General features: G+C 52.1%; 1 protein-coding gene across 2 annotated transcripts in view; it reads right to left on the bottom strand.

Annotated features, from left to right (window-relative positions):
• HCN2 (hyperpolarization activated cyclic nucleotide gated potassium and sodium channel 2) overlaps positions 1 to 12975 on the bottom strand; it is a 34306-nt gene that overhangs the window by 15315 nt on the left and 6016 nt on the right. Inside the window, exons 2-6 of one of the 2 annotated variants that reach the window (XM_053658423.1) lie at positions 10220 to 10291; positions 8518 to 8941; positions 7587 to 7748; positions 6252 to 6470; positions 4992 to 5138 (exon numbers count right to left, since the gene is read on the bottom strand). In XM_053658423.1, coding sequence (XP_053514398.1) covers positions 4992 to 5138; positions 6252 to 6470; positions 7587 to 7748; positions 8518 to 8941; positions 10220 to 10291 — 1024 coding nt within the window. The remainder of the gene's footprint in view (positions 1 to 4991; positions 5139 to 6251; positions 6471 to 7586; positions 7749 to 8517; positions 8942 to 10219; positions 10292 to 12975) is intronic. The other variant, XM_037139072.2, reaches the window with a different exon arrangement.

Genomic DNA, 12975 nt, shown 5'->3' with positions numbered 1-12975 from the left:
GCAAGAATAGTATGGGAAATATAGATTCTAAAGAACTTGAGACACATGGTCATAAACTAAAGGGGGGTAATGGTGGAGATGGGGGGTAGGGTGGAGGGGAATGAAGGGGGGAATAGAACAACTGTAATGGCATAATCAATAAAAAAGAAATTTAAAAAATTTTAAAAATCCAATTAAAAAATGGGTAGAGGACCTGAGTAGATACAAAGAAGACATATAGATGGCCAAAGGTACATGAAAAGATGCTCACTTAACTTCATTAGCTATTAGAGAAACGCAAATCAAACCCACAATGAGATACCACCGCAGGCCTGTTAGAACAGCTGTTTTCAGTAAGACAAGAAATAACGAGTGTTGGAAAGGAGGTGGAGAAAAAGGAACCCTCACACACTGCTGGTGGGAATGTAAACTGGTACAGCCACTAAGGAAAATAGTGTGAAGTTTCCTCCAAAAATTAGGAAGAGAGCTACCACATGGGCCAGCCATTGTTATTCTGGGTATCTAACCCCAAATTTTGAAAATACTTAGTCATAAGGATATATGTGTGCCTATGTTCACTGTAGCATATCCACAATAGCCAAGGCATGGAAACAACCTAAGTGTCTTTCAATGGATGATGGGATAAAGATGTGGTATGGAATACCACGCAGGCATGAAAAGGATGAAATATGGCCATTTGCAACAACACGGGTGGACCCTGGGAGTGTCATGCTAAATGCAATATGTCAGATGGACACAGACAAGAACCATATGTTTTCACTTGTGTGTAAAACACCCCTTACGGGCTATAAAACAAAAAGGCAACAAATGAACAAACAAAGCAAACAAAGTCATTGACACAGACAACAGAATTGTGGTTACCAGATGGGAAGGAGGGTGGGGGAGGACAAAGAGGACAAACATATGGTAATGAAGGGAGACCTCATTAGTGAGCCTCAGGTAGTGAGCCCTCAGTGGAGCATACAGATGTCATGAAGTTGTACACCTGAAATTTATATAATGTTGTAGGCCAATGTTACCCCAAAACATTTAATTTTTTTTAAAGATAGCACAGTACTGGCCTAAAAACAGACACGCAGGGCAGTGGAACAGAATAGAGAGCCCAGAAATATATCCCTGCTCGTGTGGTCAGTTAATCTTAGACAGAGGAGAAGAGAATATACAGTGGGATAAAGACAGGCCCCTCAATGGGCAGTGCTGGGAAAACTGGGCAGACGCATGCAAAAAACGAAATGAAATTGGACCACTTGCTTACACCATGCACAAAAGTAAATTCAAAGTGGATTAAAGACTTAAACATAAGATTCTGAAACCATAAAATTCCTGGAGGAAAACAGGTAGTATACACTCTTTGACATCAGTCTTAGCAATATCTTTTTGGGTAATGTCTCCTTGGGCAAGGGAAACAAAAGGAAAATAAATGGGACCACATCAAGCTACAGTGTTTGCACAGCGAAGGAAACCTCCCACAATGAAAAGATGACCTAATGAAGGTGAAAAGATGTTCACAAAGGATACCTCTAATGAGGTATTGATATCCGAAATATACAAGAAAACAAAGAAAAGAAAAACAACAAAAAGGAAACAAAACAAAAAACGTGCAGGGAACTCATGCAACTTAACACTGAAAGATAAGTAAGTAAATGAATGAATGAATAAATAAATAAATAACCAAACAATCCACTTAACAAACGATCAGAGGATGTAAATAGACGTTTCTTCCAAGAGGACACGTGGACGGCCGACAGACGTGAAAAGAAGCTCAACACCACTAAACACCAGAGAAACGCAAATTCAGATCACAATGAGACATCGCCTCACACTTGTCACAATGGCTATTATGGAAAAGACACCAAAATCCAAGTGCTGGCAAGGATGTGGAGAAAAGGGAACCCTTGTGCAGTGCTGGTACAAATGCAGACTGGTGCGGCCACTATAGAAACAGCATAGAGGCTCCTCAAATAATTAAAAATAGAGTTGCCATATAACCTAGCAACCTCACTTCTGGGCATCTATCCAAGGAAAACAAATGGAAACAACCTAGGTATCCATTCATGGATGAATGGATATGGAAGAGGCACATATATACATGAAATATTACTCAGTAATAAGAAAGAGTGAAATCTTGCCATTTGCAACAACGTGGATAGACATGTATGTCTGTCGAGTAGTACGGTATTGTGCATGCTATGCTAAGTAGACTAAGTCAGGCAGAGAAAGATAAGTATGGTATTGCCTCACTTACATGTGGAATCTAAAACAAAAAACAAAACAAAGTAGAAGCAGAACTACAGACATTGAGAACAAGCTGATATTGCCTAGGGGGAGGGTGTGGGGAATGGCGATAAAAAAATAAATGAAACTATAGAAGCATTAGAAGGAAACATGGGTGAATTCTACTATAACCTGGGTGTGTGCAACAAGCATGTATTATGCATCTGCTACATACAGCAGGCAAGTAGTGTGGACTACTGTATACAGAAAGCAAACACAGAGCTCCTGCTGTACACAGCCTAAAAATCCCCCAAGTTGAAAAAAAGAAAGAAAAACAAAGTAAGCAAAGTTAAAAGGCCAGTGGCCATTGGGATAGAAATGTGTATGTCAAAGAGTTGGAAGTCCTCCACAGGCAAACACTTCCTACCAAAAACCCCAAAAGACCAAGAGCTCCGGAGAAAAACTAGCAAAAGTTATGGATGGTTCACAGACAGAGGAACACAGATAAAACATCCCCAAAGCACAGACGGGCAGTACACCTGAGGCTGCCTGCAGACGCACTGGCGGTGTGTTCAGGTGCACGTTCCCCAGCTGGGAACAGGTGTCCCTCAGGGAGCTGCTGGGTGTGCAGGAGCGTGCAGGCCCTTGGCCCTCTGCCCTGCCTGGTGCGCTGGGTGTCCCTCCTGCAGAGGCACAAGCAAAACTGCCAAGACAGAGCACCTGGGGCTGCACCCATGGGGTGCAGGAAAAGGGGAGGAGGGCCAGCACGGGGCATGGCTTTGGGCATGCCTTTGTTTGGGGGCTGGCCAAAAAGTTCATTTTGTTTCTTCCGTAAAATAAAAAGCACATTTTTACTTTCATTAATAACTTTATTAATTTGGATATTTTGACTATGTCAGCTAGCTCCTGCATGGTATGACGTTGATTGTTTTCAGTCAATGTCTACATTTGATCGGCATCAGCTTCACCGGGTCTACCCGACTGTGGAGCATCATCCAGAAAGAAATCTCCAGCACAAAACTTCAAACTACTTTTGACACATTCCATCAGTCACAGCACCTTCTCCATACACTGGACAAATCTTTTTTCCCGTTGCATTTTTGCCTTTCTTGAAAGGTAAAATATATGCCAAAAATGTTGTTTATTTTCTTCCATCTTCAGTGTTAAAATGGCTACACAAAAATTCATCAATTTTTATTTTTTAAATGCCTGCTGATATGACAGCTGTCACAATACAACCTAACAAAAGTGTTTCAAATGAAGTTAAAGACAACTAAGTGCCACTAGAGCCATCTTATGGGAAAAAAGAAAAACACTTTTTGGCCAACCCAATATTTTAAAAAGAAAATGGAAGGATATAGTAGGAGAGAACTGGTGGAAACACAGGATAGAAGCTGGAAAACCTCTAGGTATGTGTGGTTTGTAAAACTTGACTTTGGAACTGCATACACATTTAAATGACTATATAACAGAGGCTGCCAGCGCTGGGAAGAAAGAGGGAGAAGCGATGGCTCACGGGTGCAGGTGACCCCTGGGGCTGCCGCGGCGCTGTGAGTAGACAGAGATGGTGGCTGCACGACTCTGAATATTCCCAAACCCACTGAACTGCATGAGCGTTAGGGTCTGTGAGGTGTATTCCATCAATGAATGGATGAATGAAAATAAGTATCAAATACAATTGAACACTCTCTATGACATTTGCCACAGCACCTGTTTTCTAGGTGGCAAAGCGGGTGAATGGTTTCCCAACCCCACAGCGTCCCCGGCCCGAGCACAGGGCCCCTCCCTTCCCACCCTCCTCCCCGTTCCTCAGGCTGCATGTCACCTTTCCCTCCTCAGGGCCTTTTCCTGTCTGTGTCCTCCACCTGGGACCCACAGGTTCACACTGCCTCAGGAAGATGTCCTCTCACCAGTCAGCTCCCCACTCCCGCCCTTCCCAAGGCTCTCCCCTCTGGACTCCCGGAGAGCACAGGCCCACAGACTTGCTCCATAACTGCTTGGGGAGTGTTGTGGGTGGAATCATGTTCCCAAAACAGAAATGTTGAAGTCCTGAATCCCTGGTCCCTGGGAATGTGACCTTGTGTTGGACCAGGGTCTTTGCAGATGTCATTAGTTAAGATGGGATCACACTGGAGTAGGGGGGCCCACATGCAATGACTGGTGTCCTTATCAGAAGAGAACGGACATACACAGGAAGACAGCCAGGCCACGCGAAGACAAAGGCAGAGATCAGGGTAACACGTCTCTAAGCCCAGGGACACCAGTGACTGCTGGCTACACCAGAAGCCAGAAGAGGCAGGAAGGAGCCTCCATAGGAAACACAGCCCTGTGACACCTTGATCTTGGATGTCTGGCCTTCAGAACGTGAGAAACTAAATCCCTGTTGTTCTAAGCTATCCAGCGTGTGAACATTCGTCATGGCTGCCCCAGGAACCTTGTCCGGTGTCACACAGGCACTCTGAGGGGCAGAGCTGGGATTGGTCCGACAACCCACCCTGGGCTGACGGGCTCCAGTTCCACCCTTCCTCTGCCTCCACCCTCTGTCTCACACAGACCCCAGACAGGGCACGTGGAGTCACACAGAGGGTGTGGGGACTCAGGATGGCTGGGGCATCATGGGGGTGCGGAACACAGAGGCTCACGGAGGGGCAGCTGGTGCTGTGTACAAGTCTAGCTTGAGTCCTGGGCCAGCCCCTCCTCATTTCAGGAACTGGGGGCCAGGTAGCAGGGCTGTCTCAAACCCCACCCAACTCAGAGGGTCCCATGGCCTGCCTCACCTCCCGCAGGGGCCCGTTGAGCTCGCCCAGGATGCTGTCCTCATCGAACATCTTGCCCTGGTAGCGGTGCTCGTAGTAGTCGTGGATTTTCTGTCGGAAGTCGGCAGGCAACTTGTGGAAGGACATGTACTGCTCCACCTGCTTGTACTGTAAGGGGGCAAGGTACAGGCAGGTCAGTAGCTGCTCAGCTCCCAGGCTTAGCCACAACCACAATAGCACGCCCAGTTACATCTGAACTTCAGATCAATGGCAAACGTGCTTAATGTAAATAAATCCTGTGCAATACTGCGGACATGCTTCTGCTAACACAAGTTATTCCTTGTATCCTGAATTGTATCTGGCATCCCTATCCCTGACAGATACTGGACTCCTGTCTCAGAGGCTCCCAACTCTGTCTGTGACTCCAGCCCTCCTCCCCTAGGATCTTTCTATAAACCAGGAAATGTGGGCACCAGGCAAGGGTGCCAGGCCCGGCTGTCCCCAGGATGGCACCCCTGGGGTGCCCCAGCCCCACCCGGCCACAGCTGCCCTGAGCTCAGCGGAACCCGTGATGGTGGGTGGGTGGCAGCACCAGCTCATGTTTGGGTGTGAGGCTGTGGCTTCCGGACAGCCGGTGCACCTGGCACTGGGCCCAGCTGACCCAGCTGACCGGGTTAGTACTGCTGGGGGTGCTCCCAGCTACCCAGCCAGGGTCGGCCACCAAACAGCAGTTCAGGACAAACAAGGGCAGCATGGGGGTGGGGAGCAAGCTCATCTTTGGTCCTTACAGAGGGAAAACGAGGCACCGGGGAGACATCAAAGAGCAAACTCCACAAAGGGGTAGCCCATAAGGCCAGTGCCCACTCTCCCTCAGCCCTTTCTGGTCCCCCGGCCCTTGAATTAGCCCCAAGAAGACTCCCCCAGCCCCGAGGCCAGGTCCAAGTGGCAAAACATCCTTGATGCCCCAGAGGCATCCCCCATGGACATGGCTGACCAGCTTGTCCTTGAGTGACCCCGGTCCTCTGGGATCCTGCTCGGTGCCTTCCGGAGCCAGCCCAGCAACCCCGGTATGAGTTTACCTCCTGGAGAGGTCCCCTGCATCCCCATCCCCCGAGGAGCTCCCTGACAACACAGGGACTGGCCCTGCCCTGTTTGGATGCCATGGCTCCTATCCCCTTCCTAGGCATGTGTCCCCTCCTGGCTCCAGAACTTCCCTCTAGGGTCCTCATCACGCCTCCCCCGCCATGGAGCTGGGGAATGGTAAGGTAGGTGCCCCCAGACCTTTTCCTGGTACTGGCGCCTCGAGGAGTCCAGTGACTGGATCAGGGCAGTGGCATGTCCGATGAACATGGCATAGCAGGTGGCTCCCACAATCATACTTAGCATCGTCAGCCAGATGTCAGTCATGCTCTCAGGCGCCTGCCGACCATACCCGATGCAGAGCATGTGGCTCATGGCCTTGAAGAGCGCAAAGGAGTAGAGCTCGCTCCACGAGTGATTCTGCAAGGCCACAGTGTGCAGATGGGCAGGTGCTCACAGCCCCAGGGAGCCCCTTGACCCCCAAGGGCCCCACCTGCTTGTCCTCCCCCAGGCATCTGAGGTGGTGAGCTTCCCGTGTTCAAGGGTAGCCAAGAGAAACCAAGACTCAGGTGAACTAATATGTACACGCGTCACGGCAAGTCAGAGGCACGGCAAGTCAGAGGCAGGGATCTGCCTGTCCACTTTACTCCTGGAGAAACTGAGGATCAGCAGGACCAGAGCCTGGCTCTGGGTGCTCAGGAGCTCCCACCCTTTTGCAGTCTCTAATCAGAGGGGCAGAGTGTCTCTAAGGCCAAGAGGATGTGAAAGTTCCAGGGACCCTGGGGATAGTGAGCTGAGGACACCAGAATCCAATCAGAGGGGCAGAGGGTGGAGGCGTCTGGCAGGGCCAGGAGGACCCCCCCCCCACAACCCAGTCCTCAGTTGACCCTGCTGGGGGAGGGAGGCAGTGGGGCCCCATTCAGGAAACAGGACAGCATGCCTGGGTGTCCGGCTAGACAATAAGCTGCCTCAGCCGGACAGCTGTGCCAGGCTCCACGCGCGCGCCTGAGGATGTTGCATTTACTGCCTCTCGCCCTGTCAACTCCCTCCCCTCCCCACCCCTCCCCCTTCCCTTCCCTCCCCTCCCCACCCCTCCCCCTTCCCTCCCCTCTCTCCACTCCTCCCCCCCACCCCTGCTCCTGCCCATTTCTAAGTTTATCCCAACCCCACATGAGCCAGAGGGACCCAAGACTCTTTTTTTAATCATCAGCATCTGAGCCAGGTAGCAACTGGTGACTGGGTCTCCACAGATTGTCTCTTATAGGCCATGATACCACATTCCCCTTTGTCTTTTTGAATAAGTTATTTACATAAGAAAGTGGACTCAATCGCAAAAAAAAAAAAAATACCACCTGTAAGCAGATAATACTATGTCTGGGTGATAAAAGTCGTCATAGTCATTTCAATGATCAAGGAGCTGCCTGCTGAGGGTCCCTGAGGGGCGCTACCCTAGGACTGAGCTGAACACAGCTCAGCCCAGGTGGGGCGAAGCCCAGGTGGGCGTAGGCTGGGCGTGGCACAGGGCGGGGCGCTCACCACCATGCCGTTGATCGACACCCAGCAGTTGCGAGGGAAGTCTTGCAGCATGGGCACCAGGAACTGCAGGCAGCCGTCCCAGTGGCACAGCAGCAGCATCATGCTGATGAGGTTGCAGATGCGCATGACCGCACTGGCCAGGTCGTAGGTCATGTGGAAAATCTGGGGCGTGGCAGGCACGTGAGGTAAAAAAGGAGCCCCGCCCCCTCCAGCGGGACCCAAATCCCTTCCCAGCGTCCCCCACTCCTCCGAGGCCCTGCTACCTTTCCGGCTAATGAAATGTCCTGAACCAGGCCACATGGCCCCTGCCCAGTTTGGTGCCCCGGATAACCACCCCGCCCCCTGCTCCCGTCTCCCAAGACCATTGTCTCTTCCTACAGCCCTGTCCCCGCCTGCTTCCCCCCTTAGAGCCTTGTCGCTGTTCTGGAAACTGGGGGTGACATCGCTGGGCATGGGCAGTCCAGAGGTGGTCCTGACTTGAGGGACAGGGTTATGAATTCACTTTCCTGAGCCTCAGTTTCCCTACTGCCAATGAAGTTGTGGATTCCTCTTACAGGGCAGAATGAAGGAAAGGGGCGCTGTGTTCTCCATGAGCCCACGTCACCGCTCTGCCCCACAGCAAGTCCAAGTTCTGTTCCCTATGATACAGGCCCTTCACTGCAGCCTTTGTGACCCCACCCGGAGCCCTCTCAGGAGCCTCTCTCCTGTATCTGTAGCCGCCTGCCTTCTCCTTGTGGTCCAGCCTCTGGGCCCTCAAAACCCCACCCTGAGTCTCCCATCACGGCCCCAGCATCGTTGGTCCCGTTATCCTCACAGCCCCGCCCCTGCATCCATGACGGTCCACAGCCCCCCTCAAGCCCCACCCCTGCAGCAATGGCTCCTCCCACAGTGTCCTTAGGCCCCACCCATGCAGCCCCTTTTGCACCCTCACCTCCTCCCACTGGTGAATGTAGCGGATGAGACGGGACAGGCGAAGCAGCCGCAGCAGGCTGAGGATCTTGGTGAAGCGCACAATGCGCAGAGCTCGTGCTGTCTTGTAGACCTCGGAGTCGATGCCTTTCTCCACGATGAGGAAGATATAGTCCACAGGAATGGAGGACACGAAGTCCACCACGAACCATGTGCGCAGGTATTTTTTCTTGATCTTCTCGGGGTCCAGGATGATCTCCGTGTTGTCCTCGATCACAATGCCCGTGCGGAAGTTCAGCACCAGGTCCATGAGGAAGAACGTGTCCGAGACCACGTTAAACACAATCCATGGGGCCGTGGTCTCGTCCTTGAAGAAGGTGATGCCCACTGGGATGATGATGAGGTTTCCCACCATGAAAAGCAGCATGGTGAAGTCCCAGTAGAACCTGGGGGGAGGTGTGGGCATCAGCCCCAGAGCCCTCGCCCATGCCCCACACTCTGCCACGAAAGTGTCCCCAATGTGCACATGAGCCTTCGAGGACAACCCAGATCTCTCCTCCCACAAATTCAATCCGAGACTTTGGCCCCAGATCATGACCACTGTGGACTCTGCCTCCAGGAAGTCCACCCACCTACCTCCAGACAGAACCTCACAGCTTGCTGGCCTCCCCAGCCTGGGCCCTACTGCTGACCCAGTTCTAATCTTCCCTTCATGACCTCACAGAACCTAAGAGGTCACTCCAAATTTGATTAAATGTTTCCCTTGGCCAAAAAGACCCAATGTGCCTGGCATAAGTGTGCAGTCCAAGGCACAAGAAAGGAGGAGACAAGCAGAGAGCAGCCAGGGTGGTGGGGAGTTCGGGGGGGGGGAGCATGGGTGGCAGGTTCAGTGGGGGCAACAGGTGCTGGAGAGTTCAGGGCAGGAACTAGACATGGCAGCTTGACATCTGGGGGTGCAGGGCACCAACTCCTCCATCCTGAGCAGCAGGGTGTCCATGACACTGGCTACAGTGTCATTTCGGGAAGCACCCTTGCAGGTCACAGGGAGGCAGCAGGGAGAAAGAGGCTCGGGCCAGGTGGGGCCAGCGGGGAGGGCTGAGACTGTGGGGGTGACCTGAGCAACAGGACAGACATTTAACGTGATACACATGCCTAAAAAAGTAATGACAGGTGCCTTCCACTCCCAAACACCAGACCCCTAAGTCAATTCCTAAATTCCACCCGGAAGGTGCTCTCAGAAAAAGGCCTGTCCATTCGAAGAATACCTATTGATGGCCAGGCATGGTGTTCTGGGTAAAGTACCCGTGAGGACACATGGCAACAGTTAAAGGCCACATGGGAAAATTGCAGCCCTGCAACAATCAAGAAAATGTGAATCAAAACCACTCTGAGGGAGAGCTGTCAGTTCCTCAAAAAGTTAAACTGCGTCACAATTCAATGCAGCAACCCATGCTTAGGTGCGCGCCCAGAGGACTGAAAGTGAGGACTCCAACAGGTGCTGGTGCCCCCATACTCACAGCATCACAACGCACAGCACCCAAAAGGTGGGAGCAACCCACATGTCCACCGATGAGTGAATGTGATCCCTCCACCCGCTGGAATACCACTCGGCCGTGAAAAGGAGGGAAGCTCTGACACTCGCTACAACATGGGTGGACCTTGAACACATGGTGCTCAGTGAGAGAAGCCAGACACGAGACCATACAGCGTGCGATTCCAATTACATGAAATGTCCGGAACAGGCACATCCACAGAGACAGGAAGTGGGTTTGTGGTTGCCAGGGGCCGAGGAGTTTCTGTTTTGGAAAATGAAAACATTCTGGATGCGGATGGGGTGATGGGCACAAAGCACATTGTGATTGTACTCAATTGTACACTTTTAAAGAGTAAAGGCCAAAGTTTATGTTTTATATATATATGTTAACATTATAAACAAAAACCCCTGAAGCCTGGGGGTCTCGGCGATAAGCAGACAACTCAGATCAGGGTCTGAGCCCACACTTGCAGTCTAGATTCAGGCAAAGGGTGTCCTCAAACTTTAAACAGAGAAAATTACTTGACTTTGCCTTTAATGCTGAGGAAAGAGCACCCACCCCCAGATCACATCAACCCTTTCAGGTGTCTCAGGTCCTCAGTCACCGGGCAGGTGTGTGCCGGGCTCTCCTGTAGGACCACCCTGCTCCCCGTCACAGCTGGAGTCCCCATGTCCACTCAGGGAAGGTTCCATCCCATGCAGGTGAGACATTGCCTAGGGGGACCCTCAAAGCCTGTAACTCCCTGGGCTCCTCTGGGATGGACAAAAGAAGAGACTGAGGTTCCCAGTGGCTGGGGGGACTTGCCCAAACTAGCACACATAATAAACAGCTGTAAGCCCCTGCCTGTGCTGGTTTGGCTGCGGTAAGCTCCCTATTTCGGCAGCCGCTGTAAATTGGCTCCTTCCTGATGGCACTGTGAGAGCTATTAACACCATGCCTGCCGGCTGGTGTTCCACTCCAGGAAATTGGTCTCAAGGAAACTGTCCAAGAGAAAGAGAAAAAAATTGAAAAGTTATTTACACCAACATATTCACAATAGCTTGGCCTGTGAGAGCCAAAGGCTGGAAGGAACCCAACGTCTAACACTGGTGGCAGCCGCCAGGCCTGGCAGACACGTACTCCTGCCCGCTGGCAGACATGACTTTGGGCAAGTCCTTCCAGCCCTGGGGAACCTCAGTCTCTTCTATCCATCCAGGAGGAGCCCAGGGAGTGGCAGCCTTTGAGGGTCTTCCCAGGCACTGTCTCACCCACCTTTGATGGAACTTCCTCTAAGTGGACACGGACATGGGGACTCCGGCCATGATGGGGAGGGGACCAGTCCTATGGGAGAGCCCTGGACAAACCTGCCTGGGGTGGGGATGAAGACCTTGAGAGAACTGAAAGGGCTCTGGGGGTGGGTGTTCAGGGCAAAATCAAATGACTGCTAGGAATTCCAGACTGTCTCTTGCCGGAATCTAGATAAGGTGTGGGGCTCAGGCCCCCACTCTGGGGCATCTACTCACCCTTGAGAGCCCAGGGCCCAGCACCCAATGGACCTGAGGCCCCCACCCCCACCGGCTGCTGCCTCCAGTCCCTGCTTCCCGTACCCAGAGCATTCACTACAGAGCTCCTAATCCCGCCCCACCCTCTCTGGAATGAGACCTGTGCCCCCATTTTAGGGCACACATCCTCGTACATGGCAAGCGAGAGTGACTGAGAAGGCCAGGGGGTCTAGAAACCACCAGGGCCTAGAAACGACCTAAATGGCCCTAGAGCATGAGGACACCCTTCTTTACTCTGCTTGTTATTGAATTTATTGGGGTGACACTGGTTAACAGGATTATAATTTTCAGGCGCACAGCTCCACAACACATCATCTGTACACTGTACTGTGTGTTCACCACCCCAGGTCAAGTCTCCTTCCATTGTCATTTATCCCCCCCCATACCCTCCTCTATCCCCACCCCCGGCAATCCCCACACTGTTGTCCAAGTCCATGAGTTTTCATTCTTTTTCTCCTCAGTCGCTCCACACGCACACCCTGCAACAAGGGCATCCTTGACAGGTGATCTGCAGATATTCTCTCCTTTTATTCTTGGGGTAGGAGTGGGGACAGGGACCACAACGCCCTACTGACAGACCAGAGAGGTGGCTCAGCCAGGAAGTTGGGGCAAGGAACTGAGACCCAGGCGGGCCACCCCCAGGGCCTGTCCTCAGTCTCCTGACCTGCTGTCTGGGAGCTCCCCCCACAGGCCCTGAGCCCCAGCCCTCTCACACACTGTGTACTGTCTTTCCACTGGGTGACGTCCCCCGAGCTTATGGAGCATTGGAGCAGAGGGCAGGGGACCGAGGACGGGATGATGGGCAGGACGACCCAGTGCCATGCATAGGATATCGCACTTGCTCCAACTAGGATGCCACCAAACTGCCCTGGGCCCTTGACCCTTATCTTCTCTAGCCAGTCTCATGTCCAAGGCAAAACTGGGTGGAGGAAGTGGGTGGAGAGCAGAAGCATCCAAGGTATCTGCACCAGCACCCCTACTTTTTCCTTCCCCTGCCCACCCCCTTAGGCTGTATAGTGTGGGGCTAATAGTTCTTCTCTGAGCTCCAATGCCTCATCACCCAATCCCGGCAGCCCAGGGACCACCAGGACACAGGGACTACTGGGGCATCGTCAGGCTGCCAGCAGGGGCTGGCACATGGTCAGCCCTCAACTACCCAGCGCCTTCGATGACCACAATTACATTGTGTGCTATAAAATCTTCCCTGACAAATAACAGTGGGGCCCTTACTCCACCCAGACCCTGGATGCTCCATCCAGGAGGGGAGAGGCTGGACTGGACAGTTCACACCTTGTTCATGGAGAGAGAAAAGCAGGCCAGAAAGACTCAGGGACAAGGACAGGGTGTCTCAGGGAGTGGAGGGCTCAGCAGCAATGACCCCTGGCCCCCAGGCCTGGGCTTCTT

Source organism: Artibeus jamaicensis, unplaced genomic scaffold (genome assembly GCF_021234435.1).
Source record: "Artibeus jamaicensis isolate MK-2021 breed Jamaican fruit bat unplaced genomic scaffold, CSHL_Jam_final scaffold_537, whole genome shotgun sequence".
NCBI classification, from domain to species: domain Eukaryota; kingdom Metazoa; phylum Chordata; class Mammalia; order Chiroptera; family Phyllostomidae; genus Artibeus; species Artibeus jamaicensis.
This window is presented reverse-complemented; position numbering and strand designations above follow the sequence as displayed.